Consider the following 21,870-nt stretch of genomic DNA (forward strand, 5'->3'; position numbering starts at 1 on the left):
CTCTCTGTCCCAAAAATAAAAAAAAAAAAAAAGAAAGAAAGAAAATGGTGTTTTCCAAGAATATGCAATAGCACTATGAAGCAAAAAAACTAAAGTTCAAAATTATACATGGCATACAGTTCCAATTTTTTTAGAGTATAAATGTATGCTTATGAAGACACTAGAAGAAGACACAAAATGTTAACAGCAGTCACTTCATTAGTATAGGGCATGCAGGTGATTGTCCCTCTTCATGTCCTTCTGTTTCCAATTATTTCTAATAAACATGTACAGCTCTTATCATTTGATAAAGTTTAAAATTCAGTGTCTCCTTCCAGATTTGGAATATTGGCATTTTTTTTCTCCTTCCCTTTCTCTTGCCTTCCCATAACGCCTAGCCATGCTTGTATTCCTTCTCCACTCAGTCCCTCAGGTTTCTTCTCTCCTTCCATTTTCACAGTTGCTACTCCATCCAGAGCTTGTTTCCTCTTTCCCAGAACACAACAGTTTCCTAACCTAGTTGATTCCCCTGTTGTACATTCTCTCTCTCTGACCTACTTCTGGAAGCACAAATGCTGGAATAATCCACTTGAATGACGTTGCTGCCTTGCTGAAAAACCCATGGCTCACCTTCCTAATGCTATTACTTGGAGTCCTCAGCATGACCTAGTGACTGGCAGGTGTGGGCAGTGGGGGGCAACATTACCGGGTCCTCGCCAAAGGCCAGGCTCCAGTGGGCAGGCCCTTGAGTGTTTTATGAAAAGGCAGAGCAGACTGATTGTGCCGGTTCCACGGTAAGTGTTGCGGAGTCCCACTGCACACAGATTCAGGCTCCACCACTGACCTTGAACATGTTTAATCCCCCGGCACTTCCCCAGCTGTAACACAGATGTCTGCTTCCTTCCTGGGGTGGCTGTGAGCAGTCAGGGCCAAGCACTCCATGGTGGTCAGTAGCTGGTTCCCTTCTGATCTTTCATCCTTAAAGGACTGTCCTCTACTCTGTTACTTAGAGATCTCCAGAACTACTATCAGCTGCCCCTTTGCTGTGGGAGAGTTCAACCCAATTTCTCCAGCCCCATGGTGACCTCTGCATGATAGACATCCCGCCTTAGAAGTGTCCCCGCTGCCACCTGCCCCATAAATACATTCTTCTCAAATTTGGCTCTTTGAAATGTTCAGACCAGTACCCCCCAAATATCTTTATATTCAGGGGGTTATTTCTTTGAATCTTGATGTGTCCCACTCTTTGGAATACCTATTAAATCGGCTCCACCGTGATGGCTGCTCCCTCCCCCTCTTACCCTCTTGTCCTCATTTCCAGCAGTGGCACTGCAACACCTAGCTTCCCCAACAGAAACCTAAGAGGCATTGTAGACATCTCCCCCTCCTTGTCCCCACGTGTCGCCAAGTCTGGCTCCTTCTTCCTAAGTGTGGTCCACATACATCCCACACCATTGTTTCAAGTAAGGCCTTCATTGTGTTGCCTGAAATGTGGCCTTAGGCTCACCTCTGCTTCTTCCACATCTCTAGCCTCCCCCCCCCCACCCCCTTCCCACTGCTATGCTGCTTTTGCTGCTACTGTAGGCACTCACAGGGCAACTTAACATCTATGGAGCATTCACGGTATTCCAGCCTTGAGCTAAGCTTCATGAACTGTCTCTTCTAATTCCCCTGATGACCCCGTGACAGTACATGTTAAGATCCCCATGTGATCGATTAGCAAAGATCCAGAGAGCTCAAAGTAACTTGCCTAAGTAGTGGGGCCAGGATCTGGTCAGCCAGAGCCAGCACCCTTAGCCACCAGATGGTTTTGCTTCCGTAAGTTTGCTCTCCCTCCAGTGGCCTGGGCCTGTCTGTTGACCTCTTGATGGACAGACAGGGACCCTGGGTCTGTGGCTGTCAAATATTTAATAAGTGGGATGTGTCCCTTGCAGAGAACCAATACTGCGTTTACTCAGCCTTACAGTATTGGTTGAGATCAGGCTCTACCATTTTCTGACTCTTTATTCCAAAAGTGTACCTTAGAGGCAGAATTTTTTTTAAGTTTTAAATTATAGTATCCATTACAACAATGCTTTCCACTGCAAAGCCCCACAGGATTAATATTGTGCTGCAAAGATTAATTGCATCCATGTCGGAAGCTGCCAAAAGAGCCAGTTAAATGGTAACCCCAGAAAACCTATTGTCTAATGCTTTCTTCCTGATTAAATAAACGAGTTGGTGTTGACCCAGCATGTTGTAATAAATCAAAGGTTATACATTAGCTGCATATACTTCATCCCACATGTAGAAGTCTGAGCAACCATCATGATAAAAGGAAGATGAGGTTTTAAAAAGCTGTTTCTGTTGGCTTTTCTCATGCACATATGTCCCTTTCTCTCTTTCTCTCTCTTTTTCAGCTTCATTTTGGGCAAAAAAAAAAAAAATGTGTGATCAGACCTTTCTAGTTAACGTATTTGGCTCCTGTGACAAATGTTTCAAACAACGAGCTCTGAGACCAGTTTTCAAGAAATCTCAACAGCTCAGCTACTGTTCAACGTGTGCAGAAATTGTAAGTGCCACCTTTTAGAAATTTAAGTAGTTACCTGTTTTTAAAATGATGTCTAATGTTTGGGTCCTGTGACAGAGGAATTTACACACACACACACACACACACACACACATACAGCACACATGGGCTCAGTGAGGCAGTACAGCATGGGAGTTCAGGGTGTGGACGCTGGTCTCTGACCTCCTGAGTTCAGATCCAAGTTGTGTTCTTTGGTGGTGGTGTGCCAGCAGATCTCTACTCTCTTAGGAGGTAGGTTTTCCTATATGTAAAATAGGAATAATAGCACTATCTCATAAGGCTTTGTAAGAATCAAATGAGTTCATTTTATTAAGTATTTATGTTTTTTAAGTTTGTTTATTTTGAGAGAGAGGAAGAGGAAGAGAATACCAAGCAGGCTCTGCATCGTCAATGTGGAGCCCAATGCAGGGCTCGAACCCACGAACCGTGAGATCATGACCTGAACCGAAGTCAGATGCTTAACCGACTGAGCCACCCAGGTGCCCCTGATAAAGTGTTTAAAACAGTAGTACCCGGCACAGGATGTGCTCAATGAATGTTTTGGCTATTATTATTTTTTAGGACTAATGTTTTTTGCTTCTGCTTTCTACTAGTCTGCTAGGCAAGCAACTAAGATAAAAGGGACTCTGGCAAATAAACAGCCTGGAAGTACCTCTCCAAAGACCTTGGTCCAGCTCTCCCTAGGAACAACTAACTCTATTGAAGACTGAACTCTATAGGGCCTCAGTAGTAAACAATATTAAGTTCAGGGAAAAGTGTTCCTTAGGCCTGAGACTTCAGTGAGGGCTGGGGACTGAATATAAATCCTGACATTTTTCAAAGAACACAAATCAATCCTCACTAGAGGTGACTATGCGTCGGCTTTGTTCAGATCTTGCAGCATAATGCCTATAGCATGGCTGAAGCCCTTGAAATTAATCCTATCCCAGAGGATTTGCAAAGCTGGGCTCAGTAATGTGGCTGAGCAGAGCCCCCACCTGGTCAAAGGTGGTAGAGCACTCTTCTCCAGAAGCCCAATAGGAAACCCCCCAATTATCAGCACATTTTAAAAACCATGTATCAAAGAGAGGAGAGGGGAATTTTACATTTTATCCACCTGAAGAGGAAAAGACAGTATTCATCTTCTTGGTTCCATTTATGTTCTCATAAAGCAAATGGCAAGTAAACAGCCCAGAGTGACACACAGGCTTTGGAAAAGCGTAACAATCCTGATGTCACAAGATTCAGGCTTAGTGTAACAGGCTTCTACCTGAAGCACCTTGTGTTCTAAACTTAGCTCTGCAAATCGTCAAACCGAGGACATTCAGTTCTTAAAAGAGGCCTGCTTTCCGGCGGCCCTACCATCCTGGTACAGTGCTATTTGTGAATCTAGCTCTTTTGTTTTTTAAACACCTTCTTCTCTGGACACAAGGAGCCCAGAATCCCTGTCATCACATCCTGTAGCATCATAGATTCTCCCAGGTCGGAGGCACTTTTCAGGAAACGGTCACAGGCTATCTCCACCATAAGCACTTGCAGGTTCCCAATTATTCAGACACACTCCTGTGGCTGAGGAGACATCCACGTGACCGACAGCTGATTTTTATCTGGGTGTTTGGGATTGTGAGCCCCCAGTTTCCCTTTTCACAAATGAGGCAACCCTGTAACTCCACTACTACTGAAAGGTAGCAGAACTCAACTTTTCTGCACTCCAGACTCCTTACCTAGAAACAGGAGTGGAAACCAAAGTACAGGAAGGCACTTTGTAAACTTTCCCAGCTATTAAAAAGTTGCATGTCCTCATCTCTAGATGGCAGACCCTCCAGATTGGGAGATACGTGGGGTTTAGTTTACAGAGAGAACGTCCAGAGGAGGACACGCTCCAGCGTGAAGCTTTGCTCACTCCAGATCACACACAGGCAGACCTCGAGCAGGCACACACAGCCCACGAGGGGCCACGAGGCACCAGCCTGAGGAAGTGATGGGAGGATGCTATCTGGCCAGGCCTTCTGAGGTGATCCTGGTGAGAAGTGTCTCCCATGGCCTAGTGTCTCATTCAAATTACTTCATATGAATTGCTCAAGTGTATCAGGGAGCCTTAATTTTGAGCAAGTACTATGTGTCATGGGATGCTCTACAGGGTTACCCAGGATGAGGCTTTTTGAGGAGGTGTTTTCCATTTATAGAGGAGGAGCCTGAGACCCAGAGAAGTTAAGTAAATCACCCAAGGCCACACAGCACAGCCAGGAGTTATCCTCAGGCAGTATGATCTTGATGGCACCCATGCTTTTACGCTTCTGCTCTACAAACTCTGAAGCAGATATAATAGTTTCACTTTTATAAATAGTTGTATATATCTATTAACACATTGATATTTTGTGTATTTGTTGTTTTTATACAGTTTATATATTCTATTTTATATATCCACTTGATAAGCTAACATTAACTGAGCACCTACCATATACCATCTATTATGCTAAATACTGAGGAGAAGTGATGAATAAACCTGTATCAATGGGGAGCTGGTAGTTAAAACACACCTGCTATGATGGCGGTGTCTGCTAAGAGGTTCACTCACATTCTCGTATTCAATTCTCACAACAGCCGAAGTAGATGTCCCAGATAAGGAAACCAAAGAGCCCAGAATCTAACCTCCTAGACAACCATGCTTAGATTAATATAGATTACTTCCAACTTTTTAAAAAATGTTTATTCATTTTTGAGAGAAAGATACAGAGTGTGAGTGGGGGAGGAGCAGAGAGAGGGAGACACAGAATCTGAAGCAGGCTCCAGGCTCCGAGCTGTCAGCACAGAGCCCAATGCAGGGCTCGAACTCACGAACCATGAGATCATGATCTGATCTGAAGTCAGATGCTCAACCGACTGAGCCACCCAGGCTACTTCCAACTTTCCTTTGATGAAGAGCCACCCAGGACAAGAAGTGGAAGGAGGGAAGGGTGAGCACAGCCACCAAAATCCTGTTTGGGAATGTTTGTTCTAGAATTTGTAACCTCGATCTGCCTTCCCATTTTGCATGTATAAACACACACACACACACACACACACACACACACACACACACACACACGCAAGGTCATGGAGGGGTAAAAGGAAGAAGCCATGGGTTGGGTCCTCCACACTGAAGTCTGGAGGCATGTAGCTGAATAGAGCCAGACTGCCTAGGTCCAAATCCTGCCTTTGCCTCTTTCTGGGAGTGTGACTCAAGCAAATCATTTAAACTTTCCGTCCCTCAACTTCCTCATTTGTAAAATGGGGAGAATAGTATCCATTCAGGGTGATTGTTGTGGTTTATTAACGTAAAGTACTTGGAACAGCGCCTCGCATTGCACAGGACTGGGAAAAAGAGATGCTTGAGCCTGCCTTAAAGTCACTAAATCTGCATCTTTGAGAGACTCCTAGGAACCTTCCATTCTAAGGTGGAGGCAGCTGCCTCAGAAATGACACAGCTGAGATCACTGAGCGTGTGTTCAAAAACGCTGGGTCTAGGGCCCCTGAATACTAACCCCACCCCTGCCACCACCTCCTTTTGCTGACCCCAGGCCAGGCACTTAATTCTCTGCGTGAAAAAAAAAGAAAAGCAAAACCCAGAGTGTGCGGTCTTAATGGCGTACACTACAGCTTCTCAGAAGCCAAAACGAGTTTTATTTTTGTATATTTGAGTCAACGAAGGAGGAAAGTTTCCGGTTCGTTGTGGGGGCGGGTGGGGAACCAGGGCTACCCGGGATGAGGTGGGAATCAGTGGTGGGTGTGGACCGGGCCTCGTTGCCCTCTCCTTGCTCACCTACTCTGCAAGTAGCAGCCACTGCGCAGCCTATCAAGTCCCGCTGAGAGCTGATCGGTGCCAGGGAGGGGGCAGGTAGGAAGGCCGTGTCACTGGGACTTCACCGGGTCCCAGGAGCCGGCAGTCCTGGATTGGAATCCCAGTTTGGTCCTTCACTACGAGCGTGTCCTCGGGCAAGTCACGTTATCGTCTCTGAGCCTCGGTTTTCCCACTGGTAAAAGGGGCACGACACTCCCTGCTTCTCCGGGTGTTGTGCGCTGCAGCGCCACCGCGGGCATCGCTCCGGGCACAGCGCCAGGCGCGCGCCGCAGGTGCCAGGGCGGGGGTGGGCGCGGAGGGGGCGCGGGTGTCCGCGGGCGAGGCGGGCGGAGAGGGGGGAGTCGACCGCGGCAGCCAGGCTCGCAGCCGCCCGCGTCAGCGCCGGAGGGCGGGGCCGCGCTCGGGGAGAAGGCGGCTGGAGCTGCGCCGGGGGCCGCTCCCGCCAGCTCGCCGGCCTGGCCTCCGCCGCCCGCTCACCCGCCGCCCCGCTCTCCGCTTCGCTCCCCGCCGCGTCCCGGCGCGAAGATGGCAACCGATGGGCTACACGAGAACCAGACGCTGGCGTCGCTGAAGAGCGAGGCCGAGAGCCTCAAGGGCAAACTGGAGGAGGAGCGGGCCAAGCTGCACGACGTGGAGCGTGAGTGCGGGCCGGGGCGGGGGCTGCGCGCCGGGAGGCGGGCCGAAGAAACCAGACCGGCCCCCCGGGGGAGCGGGGTTGGGGGTGCAGGGCCGGGGGGCCGGAGCCAGGCCCCGCGCCCGGGATGGGCTCCCTGGTTCTCGGGCGCCGGTGAGGCGTGGCTTGCGGCCCGGAGCCCCCGGGTTGCGCGGCTGTGGGGCCCGAGCCGGGCGGACCTCGGAGGCGCCGGACACCTTGCAGAGCCCCCGCCCGCTTAGCGGAGGCGGTTCCGCCTCTGGGCGGGGGCGCCTGGTGGAAGCCGCCCCTGGTCGCTGCTCTACCCGGGTAGGGTCTTGAGATGAGTTGCCTCCATCGCCTTCCTGAGAGATGCGAACTGATCGCAGTCCTGCCCGAGCCAAGCAAGGTGGAGGAGGGGGTGAGGTGTCAGCGGTAGCCAGCGCAGCGAGCCCTGTGGGCGCGGCCTAGGGTAAACTCCTGTTTTGTTTTTTAATCATTTGGCTTTCTCCATCATTGTTGTATCTTTTCTCAGTTTTGCTTTTCCGAGGAACCAGACTCTTGAGTTAAAACCTCATTTTTTCCAATCTGCCCCCTTTCCTTGGGGATGGAGAACCGGGTGGGGGAAGGAAAGCAGAGGAGCTTACCAAATACCATTTAGTTAGTTCACTTGAGGCTGTTTAAGAAGCTTTTGAAGGGATGCCGTGTGTTTGGCATAAACGAGCAACAGCAGTCGTAGGTAAACAACATACTTCTTGACCACTACCATAATTCAGAACGGGCTCTGTGATTTTTATGAGTGAGCAATTAAGTAGCCAGGTTAAATGGCTCTTGGCGGGATCCGCTTCCCTTTACTCTGTCAGATGGTTTGTCCTCGGCAGAGTTTGGGCTGAGGGCCAGGCTTGGGGAAGTGGCATTATCTGCTTATTTTTCAGCTCTGAGGACGGCAGCTCCCCTTTGCTGAGCCCAGCCTCCCTATGGTACCCTCAGGCACACCATACATCCTGCTCCTACACTTCCTATTTGGGGCCACCCCTTTAATATTTTTTGGAAAAGAAACATGGGGTTCATGCTGGGTTGTTAGCACCTGATTCCTTTCTTGATAGAAGCAGATGACCTGAATCGAGAGCGTGCTGTGCTTTTGTAAGGGCCTCCTTCGGAGACACGCTAAACCTCTATATCATTTAGGGATGTGTCCAGCTACAATTAACTATAGACCCCAAATAAAGTAGCGAAACAAATTGGGAGCTGTTTTCCTCGTGTAACAGGAGCAAGGGTAGGTGATCACCGACTTTGGTTTCGCAGCTCAGGGTGCCATCAGGGACCCACCCTCCAGTCTTTCTTCTCCACCACCCTGAGAACACTGGCATTTGCCACATGATTACAGTATGACCACCACAGCTCCAAACATCACCTCTGTATCCAGGGCCAGAAGAAGGGAGAAAGTGGTCACCAGCCTCTGTTTCTCCTTCTTACCAGGAAAGCAAAAGTTTTCCCCCAAATCTCCATTCTTCCAACAGATTTTGTACTTTATTGGCCAGAAGTAGGTTACATTGCTACTGCAAGGGACCCTGGGAAAGAGAGAACTGAGCTGGGCACATTGTCATCCCCAAACAACGTTGGGTTTCTGTTATCAGGAAGCAGTAGGGAATGGAAATTGGGAGGCATTGGACAAAGTCTGCCTCATTTCACTCTGCAAATTCCTACATTCTGCAGGTGCTATCGATGATGCTGTATGTGTGGTGTTAGTGCCCCTGAGGTAGGTCGTCTGACTTCTGCATTTTACAGAGGAGCAAACTGAGGCACGGCAGGGTGAAAGGACTTGCCAGAGGACTGCAGTCAGTCGATGGTGGGACCAGGATTCCAGCCCAGACAGTCAGAACTCCAGCCCAACCTCGCTTTAGCTTTTTGCCCAACTACTTTGGGCTGTGTGTAGAGATTCTCCAGAAACTCTCTTGATCAACAGTGAAGACATCCCACTGGGAACCTGTTAGCCTTTTCTGTGACTTGGGAAATGACCTTAAGGCAGAGAGATAGTCAAGGTAGTTTTTCAGCATAGTCCCCTGCCCTGCCAAGGATGCAGTACCCTCAGAAGCCACCAACTTTTGGACCCACAGTGGAAAGATCTATCCCCACCTGCATGTAAGTCAGAATTTTGGAGTTGAAAAGACCAGAAGTCATATGGCCATGTTCCCCTTTATTCCCCCTGCAGCCTCCAGACCACTTCTCCTCTACTCCTGTATAGAACCTTTGCTCCTTTGAAGCTCCTGTCATTCAACTGACATCTGTTTTCCCCTTCTCCATGCTGCTGTCTCCTGACCTCCCAGCCAGGCTGCCTCATTTCTTAAGGAAATTTGGCACATGGCTTGAGCCTTCTTTTTGACCTCAGCCCTGCCCCATCCCTGATATCTTCGGGGTTCCCAAGGGTGACTGTCCTAACCCACCGGCCTCTCTCTCCATCACAGTCTCCTGGATCCCTTTGGTGCTCAGAGCTACTCCTCCTCTTCTGACCAGTCTCCCCTCCCCCGAGATCTTCATGATCTAGGATCACTGGGCTCTTCTCTCTTCCAATCTCTCAACCTCTTACTGAGCCTGTCATTCTTACATTTTGGTGTTGTTATATAGATGGTCCTGTAGCCCCTACCCCAGCTTTTCAGGCCACAAGCTAAGATGGCCAAGTCGTCCCGGTTTGCCTGGGACTCTCTTTTAAAATGGAAGGTCCTGCATTCTGGAAAACCCTTTAGTCCTGGGCAAACTGGGACAGTTGATCAGCCTTCTGTTAGCTCTGACTTGCCCAAATTCTTGCCTAAAAACACAACAAAATAATAGAGCATGAACTTGGAGGAAAAGCAAACTCTACCCGACTCCAGACCCTCACTTCTTCAGCTCCCCTCCCTTTGACCCTCAGACCAGCATCCATACTGTTGAGCCCTCTTCCCTGAGTCAGACCCTTGGCTAACATTAAATAGAGGAAGTGGCTGATATGGGTGGCCCAAGGGGAAGCCTGCCTACATCAAACTCCATAGCCCCAGGCCCAGCGCCCTTGCCTTTCCCCATATTCCTCCAGAGCTTCCTCCTTCTCCGTACATGTTTTCCCCTTATTACCGTCAGCTTACCTTCTGCCATGGGTAAGTGCTCCCTTGCTTGATTATAAGACATTTTAGAATCATGAGATATAATATATAGCTTGTATTAGTTTCCTATTGATGTTGTACAAATTTCCACAAACATAGGTACTTAAAGCAACATAATTTATTCTTTTACAGTTCTGGAAGTCAGAGGTCTAACTGGATTAGCAGGGCTTTATTCCTTCTGGAAGCTTTAGGGAAGAGTCCCTTCCTGGCCTTGTCCAGCTTCTAGAGGCCACCTGCAGTCCTTGGCTTGTGACCCCACATCCTCTAACCTCCTTTCTCTCATCACATCTTGACTCTGATCTCCCTGCCTCCCTCTTACAAGGACCCTTGTGATTACAGTGGGCCCACCTGTATAAACTGGGATAATCATCCTCTCTCAAGATCCTTAAGTTAATCACATCTCAGAGCCCCTTCTGCCATGTAAGGTAACATAGTCACAGGTTCCACGGATTAGGACATAGACATCTTTGGAGGTCTTATCACACAACTCTCAAAACTAGAAGGGTCACCTGCTTCAGCCTCAGTCTGAAAGGCACAAAAAGTTTTCTTCTCCTCCCTGCCACCTGTATGGATGAGACCACTGAGATCCAGGGAAGGATTATATTTCTTTAGCTGCCCTAAGGTTCTGCAGCTACTCTAAGGGAGAATGGGGAGCAGACGCCAGGGTTCAGGCTCCTAGGTATAGCTCTCCTCCTCACCCTGCTAGGCCATCACTCAGACAGTTGTGATTTATATTAAAAAGACAAAAAAAAAAAGTGGTGGGGGCGGGGCAGGCACCTAGATGGCTCAGTCAGTTAAGCATCTGACTTTGGCTCAGGTCATGATCTTGCAGTCCGTGGGTTCAAGCCCTGTGTCTGGCTCTGTGCTGACAGCTCAGAGCCTGGTGCCTGCCTTGGATTCTGTGTGTCCGTCTCTCTCTGCCCCTCCCCTGCTTACAACTCTGTCTCTCTCTCTCAAAAATAAATGAACATTAAAAAAAATTTTTTTGAGGAAAAAATATCTATGCGTGTATGAAAAGGTTTCAGTATTAAATTTTAAAAAGTCGTGAACAGTATATATAACATGATCTCATTAGCTTAAACAAGAGATGCTTGTGTTATGCGTTGACTTTGTGGCAGGTTACACGAGAAACTGTTATCTCTAGAGAAGGCCAGGGGAGGAAGGGAAGTAGAGGTATTTTTCACTTTATACCCATCTGTGCATTTACTGCGTGTATAATAAAAAATGAGTACTGGAACAGGAGTCAACATCAAGAAAAAAAAAAAAAGAGAGTTCAACTTTAAAGAGTCCTTAACTTGAAATTAAACTGAAGAATGATCTGGAAAACAGGCTGCAAGCAGACAGGAGGCATGCTGTGTTTATTTCAGCTACCGTGTACCGGCAGCCTCCTGGGGCTGAGGGGGGCTTCTTCCAGATTCCCAGCTTCCTTGGTGGCAGATTCTCATCTAGTCTAGGAACGAACAACTCAAAGATTTCTGTAATTTCTTTGAGTACAAATCCAGATGACATTTGGGCAAATCATAGGACTTATCATCAGATGCTACTTACTTTTCTATCTGTTCTAAATGTAACTTTGTGAAAGGCTTTACTGTCAAAGATTATTATTATGGCTGGAGCCTTGGACTCTTCTGATTTTATGGTGTAGGGAGAAATCTAGGAAAACTGAATTTCTGGATTAGTCTGAAACAAATGTGTTGGCTGACTTTTTCCACGTTCGAAGGAAAACTACTGTGTCCTGAGGCTAGAAGTGAGTTTCGTTTCAAGCTGATCCTCTCCCTGCTGCTCTTCCACCCGCTGCCCGCAGCTGTGAGAGGCTTTCATTGCTTCTCCCTTTGCTTTGGCTCTGCGTTCCTAATTGCACACAAGCTAGCTAAGTGTCTCCAGGGTACCATCGTAATAAACGAATGCCCACTGCCACATATTTAGAAATATAGAAGACAACAAGCCATTTATAACCCCACCACCCAGAGACAGCCACTTATAACATTTTGGTGTATTTCATAGCTTATGATTTTATGCTTGCCTATATATTTGTGAGCATATTTGGGATTGTACTAGATTTAGAGTTTGAGCCTAGTTTTAATCTAACACAATGGATTAAAATGCCCCCCATGTCATTTTACTGTTCTTTTTAATGTCAATATTTTGAAATAATTGTACGGAACCATGTAGGACTCCATCTGAAAGATGGTACCATAGCTTAGTCTTTCCACTTTCTAATTAGGGAATTCTGGGGAGGGTTTTTTCTGTGTGTAGCTAATGGATGTTTTGGAGCAATTCCAAAATCTCAAGCACAAGTGAGGAAATGTGATTGCAGATATTTTCCTACCATCCCAGTGTTTAAGGATTTTGTTTATATCCCACCTCATTCAATCCTGAGGTAAATTCAGGTGGAATGCTTTTTTAAATTGTTTTACCTGTATTGTTTTGTAATTGAAATATAGTTGACACACAGTGTTACATTGGTTTCAGGTGTACAACGTAGTGATTCTACAACTCTATAGGTTATGCTGTGCTCACCACAATTGTGTGACCATCTGTCACCATACAATGGTATTACGATATCATCGACTATATTCCCTATGCTCTTATCCCCTTTTATCCCCATGACTTACTCATCCCATACCTGGAAGCCTGTGCTTCCCATTCCTCTTCACCCACTTTGCCCATCCCCCCACTCACCTCCCCTCTGGCAACCATCAGTCTGTTCTCTGTATTTATGGGTCTACTTCTGCTTTTCATTTGTTTGTTTTGTTTTTTAAATTCCACATATAACTGAAATCATATGGTATTTGTCTTCATGTCTCTGACTTACCTCACTTAGCATAACACTCTCTAGGTCCATCCATGTTGTAAATTATATCACCCTTTTTTATGAGAAGTGTTTCATTGTGTGTGGGTGTATAGATACACCACATATTTATCCATTCATCTATCGATGGACACTTGGGTTGCATGAGTTTTTTAGAATTAGCTTTGGATAATTTTTCATTTAAAAAAAAATTTTTTTTTAATTTATTCATTTTTGAGAGACAGAGAGACAGAGTGTGAGCAGGAGAGAGGCAGAGAGAGAGAGGGGAAGACACAGAATCCAAAGCAGGCCCCAGGCTCTAAGCTGTCAGCACAGAGCCCGACGCTGAGCTGAACCCATGAACCGCAAGATCAGGACCAGAGCTGAAGTCAGACACTTAACTGACTGAGCCACCCAGGCACCCCAGATAATTTTTCATCTTTGATTCCTTCGATCTTCTACCAAATCGTGGCCATCAAAAGACTGTATATTGGTGCCAAATTTGGAAAGTGGTTCAAGATCATTTTTTAAATGGTTCTGTTTTTCTACCGAAGATGTCTCACTTGTCTTTGAACTTATCTAATGTATTACCAGTCATTTCCACAATGTTCATGTTCAGGAAAACTTTAGATCTTGTCTGTGCTTGGGTCACTTTTTTCATGGCCTTTTGGAATGATGAAAAGGACCCTGATGCATGTTTTCACTTTACGAATTTATGTTGTTTGGATTTTCATGAACAGACTTGCACACTATACATTTTACTTTAGGTTCACATGTGCGACAGATTATAAAATAAATAGCAAAATATTCCCTGAAAGTTGACAGGAAGCCTCATCTTCATGAAAAATTCATCTTTGCTTGAAACCAGAATTGCAGATTGCTTCCAGGGCCCCATCCAGATAAACTCTTAACACCCTCGTTTTACAGAGGAGGGCACAGGCTCAGAGGAGACATTTGTTTCCACTAATTTATAAGTTGTGCCTTTCCCTCAGGCCTCACTTTCCTTTTCTGAGAAGTGAGTGGATCAGGGCAACTCACTTACCTTGGGGGCCAGTGGGCGAGAAGTGTGCTGAGTACAAATGCTCCTGAGCCTGGCATCCTCCCTCCCCCATTCACCAGCTCAGCTCAGCTCTGGCTACTTTCTGCCTTGGGCTTCTAGTAAGGTTTTTGTCTGTGAGGGAAGGTAGAGGCTGACGGGAGGAGGAGCTGATGGCAACTGAAAACCCCTGCTTCATACACTTGCCAAACCTCAGGGTGCGCGGGATTGGTGCTCAGCCTGACTTGTTGAGTTCCTAAGTTCTCTTCTGTTTCTAAATTTGCATCGGTCTCCCAGAGCCAGGATGAGGATGCACTTCTTGACTCCGGACTAGAGTCCCTAACGTGGATCCGTTGCTCTAGTTACATCAGGAAGTAGAGGGATCCAAGTTGGGGGTGTCTCCTAGACTAAGAAGCCATTGTCACCACCTCACTTTGGCCTTGATTTTCTACAGTAATAGAGCCATGTGCCCAGAACTTATGCCACTACAGGAGGTGTTTTTTGTTCATAGGGGTCTGAATGCTTGTACATGACGTCCTTAGCCTCTCTGAGCTTCCCCTTCCTTCTTTGTAGAAATAAGGGTTAGCCTGGGTCCTCAGGCTGTGTGTAAGGCCCTCAGCCCAGTGCCTGTTCCCCAGGAAATGTGCACAAAATGGTAGATATTGGCAATATGCATTGAAATCCTCTAAAAATGTGTTATACCTTTGACTCAGCAATGCTATGAATTGGCATTTATCTAAGGAGGTAATGCAGTGCAAAGGTATCCAGGCAGCCCTAGAACAAAGTGTCTTCCAGTAGGGAATTTTAGCGTTGTGGTATATTCAGTGGAATGTCATGTAGTCATTTAAAGTGACAGATAATTATATTTGACATAGACAACCATAAATGAAAAAACTCATCCCCAAAATTGTATGTGAAGTGTAGTCTGCTTGTGTGTGTGTGTGTGTGTGTGTGTGTGTGTGTGTATGTGTATATATATATATATATATATACACATATATACACACACACGCATGTGTACACGTGTGCAGAGAAAAGGCTTGGAAGGATATAGACCACATGTTTAGAATGGTCAGGCTAGGCAGGACTGTAAGCGATCGTGTTTCTATTTTCTGGTTACTTTCAATGGGTGTGCATTCTCTTCTATAATTGTATTAAAATAAATCAAGAAAAAACCTTCTCCCTATCCCTAACCTCCTCTTTTCACTCTCTCATTCTTTCTTATCCCAAACGTGAAAGTCTCTGTGGCCCTTACATTTCAGAAGCCCCCCCCCCACCTCCTCCAGGTTATGTTGTTTCCAGTTTTCAAGTCCCCAGCCCCTAGTACCCTGACTCTCCATCTTTGGTTTCTGGCCTGCCAGACACCTGTTAGGCACTTTAATTCACTTCCCCCATTAAAACTCAGAACACCCCCGTGGATTAGTTCACTGTCTTCCATTTTACTGAATGAGAAACAGAGATATAAAGAAGCTAGCTTCCTCCCTTCCCTTTCCTTACCCCAACTCCTATGGATCCTTCAAAACCAGGTACCTGTGACATCTCCTTCTGATGGCACACCTGCCAGCAGTCAGCCGTGTTACCCTCGGCTCCCCGACACCTCTGTGACCACACTGCCTTGGTGATATGTGTGCAGGCCTGTCTTCCCCCTGCACACTGTGAGCTCCATAAGAGCAGGGACTGTCTTATTCTTTTCTGTACCCATGCATCCGGCATAGTTCTTGGCACACAGTAGGAGTTCTGGAGACGTCATTTGAAAAGCTGTAACTCTTTAATAGATGTGAGATTTGCCAGATAGAAACAGGATGAGTGGGTGTGGGATGGAAAAATGCAATGAGAAAAAATAATTAATAGTTGGGATGTGGTCAGATTCCCATTATGTAAGGAGGGCCCTATATGGGTGGGGTGAGCCATATTTTTAATTAATTTTTTTTTATTTTTGTGAGAGGGACATTAAATAGCTGTGGTCTTCCAAATGCACAAGTGAGGAAAACAGCAAGAATATCGATGTGAAGTGTCAAAGTAAAACACTAAATAATCTATGCTCACAACTCTGAGCTGGTACAGACATGTCAAAGGCCTGTAAGAATTTAGAAAATTCACTCTGTTTTTAAACATATTAAACAATATGTTTTAAAGAACGCATCAGTAAAAAACTAATGTGCTGTTTGTGGCAATAAAGAATGCAGTGTCTCAGCAGAAGTAATAGCATAATAATTGCATATTCAGGTATACTTTTTTTTAAGATTTTATTTTTAGGTAATCTCTCCACCTAATGTAGGGCTCTAGCTTACATCAGGAGTGGCCCGCTCCACCGACTGAGCCAGCCAGGTGCCTCTCATGTAGTACTTTATAGTTAAACCAGTATTTTTTATAGTCTGAGTTTTCACAGAGACTTTTAACTTGTTCACACATTTGTTCTTTTATCACAAAGAAATGGGGCAACTACATGAAACCAAGACTTCTTGGAGAAGTGGCTGATTCCAAGGCCAGAGCAGGGAAAGAACCTGAGTCTGTAATAAGAAGTGCTCAGGGAATAAAAAAAGAAAAAAAAAAAAGGAGGTTAGAGTAGGAGAGAGCCAAAGCATAAGAGACTTTTAAAAACTGAGAAAAAACTGAGGGCTGTTGGGGGTGGGAGGGAAGGGAGGGTGGGTGATGGGCATTGAGGAGGGCACCTGTTGGGATGAGCACTGGGTGTTGTATGGAAACCAATTTGACAATAAATTTCATATATTAAAAAAAAAAGTGCTCAGGGAATGTTGGGGACGTGTTGGAAGGTCATGGGAGCTTGCTTGATGGGGCCCCCTCTGAGCAAATCAGGCACTGGATGAGCATCAAAATAAATAATTCTTACAGTAAGAATCCATGAGTCCATCTAATATACATGGGTGAATAAATACATTGGAGGGGAGGGAAAACACCTTTTATTAGAAAGCCAACTAAAAAAAACAAAAAACAGAAGGAATGATGGAATTAGGAAAACCTTGCGAACTATCGTAATAAACCATTCAGGCAAGAATCATTAACAGGATATTAAAACTAGAGTTTGAAGAGTGACTGGGTATTTATATAGTCTCAGAGTACATCCCCACAGGATGCTTCTTCATGATAAAAGACAAAATGGTAACTGTCCAGTGAAGAAACTGGCAGACGCCATCTTAACCAAATGGTCAGCATGAACAGTGCTGGTGATGGTGAACTAATGGACAACAGGTGCCTCCTGACCAGGCACACTGGCAGGAGCTCCTCAGTCTCTGGTGTTCCTGCCAGACACATATTACCTGAATCTAATCTTGAGGAAGCAGGAGACAAGCCCAAACTGGGAAAGTAAGTCAGGAGACTAAAGAAACATGACATCTGAGTACAGCACATGATCTTGGGTTTTCTTTTGCAGTAAAGTTATTATTGAGACAATGGAGAGTCTCTCAGTAAGGTCCATACATCAGATGTAGTATTGTTTCAGTGTTACTTTTCTGACTTTGATAATATACTGTGGTTATGTAAGAGAGTGCCTTGTTTTTAGGAGATACACAGTGCAGTGTTTAGAGAGAAGGAAGGGAGAGCCAGCCAGGGAGGGTGGGTTTCTGAGAAGGGCTCTGTTGTCACTGCTTGAACTACAGTCCAGTCTGGCCCTCCCTGCCCGGGTTTCCCACAAGGAGGTGGCATTTCCCCCTCAAGTTCTAGCAGCTCCTGGGAAGGAAGAGGGCCAGCCCCCTGGCCTCACATCACCCACGTCACTCTGCTATGCTAAGACACCACACCTTTCCTCGGGCCATCCCTTGCCTCAAATGCCCCCTTCCCTGCTTCTCACCTGCCTGGGGAAATGCCCTGCTGGGAGGTTTGGAGGAAGGAGAAGTGGAGAGGGGGTCAGGAGCCCCAGTTTTCCTTCTGGCATAGCCTCCAACCACAAGCGCAGTGGCACTGCACAAGGGGGAGAAGCCATGGGATCCCCCACCCTCAGTTTCCTCACCTCTGGATGCAGGGCCTGGACTAGATGGTACCTTTGTGGGAACTTGGCTCCTAGTGACGCCGCACAGTGATAGCCTCTGAGATAAGCCCCTTGAAAGCTCTATTTGCTTCGAGAAAGAGGCCACGGTCCCAGCACCTGAGAGATTCCTTTTTGAAGCTCCTTCCTTGTGTTGGTTCCTTCTCTAGGTCATATGTTCAGACTTCTAGAATATTGCTCTCTACTGACACCGCAAGTTTTCAGTAAACCCATGGCTGTACCGGTGGCTCCCTTATTCATTCTTGCCTGCAGCACATGAATGGAGCACCTACACATCCCAGGCCTGTGCTAGGCAAGAGGGGGAAGGGGGGTGGTCATTTAGGAGTCACGGTGCCTGCTGGCACCTCATAGGACAGTTTTTGTAAAGTCACTTTTCCTTGTGACTGGAAAGGTAGGTGAAAGAACCGGAAACCCCAGAGTCACTCCCAGTTAGTTGTATGAACTTAGCCAAAGAACCCTTGTAAGCCTCAGTCTCCTCACCTGTTAAAGGGGGACAGTGATCTCATTCTGATGCTGCCCTGCCTACCTCGCAGAGCTGTCACCCTTCAGTGGGAGAATTGTGTATAGTAGAAGGTATATAGTCTGTAGATAAGAGGCAGTCTTGTTGATCCCTCAGCACACAGAGATGGAAATGCTTTGAAAAATGTAGGGTATTAAACACAAAGACAGAACGATGGTGTTGTCTCTACCCTCCACTGAGTTCACAAGAGAGCGTTGTGAAGGCATTATAGTAAAGAACAGGAGAATCAAGCTGTGGCCACAGAGAAAGACCAGTGTCATCCCTTTGCCAGCATATGGCTCAGAATCTGGTCCTGGATAACAGAACTGATTGTTGCCTGTCCTTCTAGTACACCAGGTTGCAGAGCGGGTGGAGGCCCTGGGGCAGTTTGTCATGAAGACCAGAAGGACCCTCAAAGGCCATGGGAACAAAGTTCTCTGCATGGACTGGTGCAAAGATAAGAGAAGGATCGTGAGCTCATCCCAGGTACGTGGCACCTGCTATTTGATGGTGATCATGTGTCTGACTTTATAGCAAAAGAAGAGAGCTTTCCTTTTCAAGAAACCCTTCCTGATCTCTAGGACTCCGTTTATTCTCCACAGGACATGAGTTAGCATAGTTAAGAATTCTCTTGCATACTGTAGAATGCCATCCATTTGGGTAGATATGGAATTGGTAATAACTGAGACATGAACTGTATTTGACAAACCACTCAAAATTATTTCTTCCTGAGCATATTTCAGGGTCTCATTTGTAATTGAAACCCTTTTTTAGATAGAGGGGTTTTTTCCCCTCAAGTTGGGGACATAAGTGCTTATGGGTTCTTTCACTTTAAGAGTTCAGCAATTTCTATGCCCTAAAGAACACTTTTTTTTTAATGTTTCTTCATCTGAGAGAGAGAAAGAGAGAGAGAGAGAACGAGTCGGGGAGGGGCAGAGAGAGAGGGAGACACAGAATCTGAAGCGGGCTCTAGGCTCTGAGCTGTCAGCACAGAGCCCGATGCGGGGCTTGAACTCATGAACCATGAGATGATGACCTGAGCCAAAGTCGGACGCTTAACCGACCGAGCCACCCAGGCACCCTTAAAGAACAAATTTAAGATACATTTTTGGAAAGGATATTTTTTTCATTCATTCTATCTCATTGACATAGTTTATTTTATATCTTATGTATTAGTGTTATCTAGTGCTGTATAACAAGTTACCCCCAAATTTAGCAACTTAAAACAACAAATATTTATTATGGTTTCTGAGAGTCAGGAATCTGGAGCAGCTTATCTGGGTGGTTCTGGCTCAGGATCTCTGATGAGGTCACAGTCAAGATGCTTGTCAGGGCTGTGATCATGGCACAGCTCCACTGAGGCAGAAATTCCCTTCCAAAATGGCTCATTGGCTGGACGCCCTAGTTCCTCACCATATGGAACTTTCCATAGGGCTGCGTACAACACAGTAGCTGGCATTCCCCAGAGTGCTAGAGGGAGATGGGGCAGAAGCCATGCTGTCTTTTATGAGCTGGCCTCAAAAGTGACTTTTCATCACTTCTGCTATATTCCACTGGTCACACGGACCAACCCTAATATAATGCGGGAGGGACCTATACAAAAGTATGACTATCAGGAGGCTGCTTATCACTGCCTGGTACTTTTTATGTCTATTTTGATGTAACACGCATTGAATATAAAACTGTAAACTGAAGTCATTTATTTTTATGGCCAGTTTGGGCTTCTCCCTATCCCTGCCTTCAGCCCAGCTTTTTCAAAGGACAATTTGGGGTTTTTTTTTTTAATTGCCCTTTTAAGTATAAAAACTATACATATTCTAGGGGTGCCTGGGTGGCTCAGTCGGTTAAGTGTCCAACTTCGGCTCAGGTCACAATCTTGCCATCCATGATTTCAAGCCCGGCTTTGGGAGGCTGTGCTGATAGCTCAGAGCCTGGAACCTGCCTTGGATTCTGTGTCTTCCTCTCTCTCTCTCTGCCCCTCCCCGCTCACACTCTGTCTCTCTCAAAAATAAATAAAACATTAAAAACATATACATGTTCTAAATAATCCACACACTCTAACATCTATGTCAGGTTGTATTTGATAAGAACAGGTCGTAATTAATCTATATTTCCTACAGGTCTAGTATGTCACGTACTTGCTTTCTTTTATGTTCATAAAAAAAGTTATCCCTTAAGTATTCTACCACATTTTAAAAACGCTGAAAAAGAGAACAAAGAAAAGGTTTTACTTCCACCACCCAGTCCCAGCCATTATTACTATTTTAGAGCATTTCTTTCTCAACTTTTTTTCACAAAGTGGTTATCAAGATATACATGTTGCTACCTAGCCTTTTTGACTTTTTTTTTACCCCTAGAAGTGTAATATGTGTTGGATTCTCTGTCACTCAAATACTGTCCTTAGGGAGGGGGTACACTGCTGACGTGCTCCATCCATCCACCTCTGCTGCAGAGAAACTAGAAGCCGGGTGGGTGTGGGAGGAAGCTGGAAACAGCAGGAATGTTCTGGAGCAGACAGAGTGACTCAGAGCAGCCCTGTTCCCTTGAAGGCAGGAGATTAATCAGCCTGACTGCGTGGGTTCGGGTTTAGGGTGGAGGCTGTCTCTCTAGGTATGTGGGCCCCTGGTGTATAAATCCGTGCTTGTGGAGCAGCCCACATTTGGTTTTATGACTGATTTTAGCCTCTTGGGTTCCTTTTTCTCTCCAGAGCACATAGTAGGTGGGTGGTGGGGACAGGCAGGCAGGCAGTGAGGTGGAGGAAGCCACCGAAGGGAACGCCAATTTGGACAATACACTGAGTCCATCCAGACACTCCCCCCCACCCCCCGCCAGCCCCATGCAGCATGTGGAGCTACAGGTGTGGAGGACGCCAAGGCCTGGAGCCCCTTATCTCTTCTCTGCTCTGTTACCTAATCTACCCCATACGTTGTGCTCAGGGGTTTAGTCAGAGAAGTCAGACTAGAAGAACCAATGTGCTTAGGAGTTTTGAAAGGTCCCAAAATGCCTACTTTGACCTTGTTTCTGGGCACTTTGGCCACAGGCAGCAGGAATATGGAAATCTTCCAGTGGATCATACAAAGCATCAAAAAGGCTAGGTAACAACATGTATATCTTGATAACCACTTTGTAAAAAAAAAAAAAAAAAAAAAAAAAGTCAAGAAAGAATGCTCCAAAATAGTAATGGCTGAGACTGAATGGTGGAAGTAAAACAATTTCTCTGTTCTCTTTTTCAGCGTTTTTTAAAATGTGGTAGAAAACTTAAGGGATAACTTTTTTTATGAAAGTAAAAGAAAGCAAGTACATGACATACTAGACCTGTAGGTAATATAAGAGATTAATTATGACCTGTTCTTATCAAATACAACCTGACATAGATGTTAGAGTGTGTGGATTATTTAGAACATGCAT

At 46.0% G+C, this 21,870-nt stretch overlaps 1 protein-coding gene across 4 annotated transcripts in view; it reads left to right on the plus strand.

The window, feature by feature from the left end:
• Positions 1-21,870, plus strand: part of GNB5 (G protein subunit beta 5) — a 59,720-nt gene that overhangs the window by 3,681 nt on the left and 34,169 nt on the right. The window contains exons 2-4 of one of the 4 annotated variants that reach the window (XM_023255346.2): positions 2,379-2,530; positions 6,894-7,005; positions 18,812-18,948. In XM_023255346.2, coding sequence (XP_023111114.2) covers positions 2,405-2,530; positions 6,894-7,005; positions 18,812-18,948 — 375 coding nt within the window. In that variant the 5' untranslated portion in view covers positions 2,379-2,404. Of the gene's footprint in view, positions 1-2,378; positions 2,531-6,288; positions 6,641-6,751; positions 7,006-18,811; positions 18,949-21,870 lie in introns of those variants that run through there. The other 3 variants (XM_023255348.2, XM_023255349.2, XM_023255347.2) reach the window with 3 other exon arrangements.

This window comes from Felis catus, chromosome B3, assembly GCF_018350175.1.
Source record: "Felis catus isolate Fca126 chromosome B3, F.catus_Fca126_mat1.0, whole genome shotgun sequence".
In the NCBI taxonomy this organism is placed as follows: Eukaryota; Metazoa; Chordata; class Mammalia; order Carnivora; family Felidae; genus Felis; species Felis catus.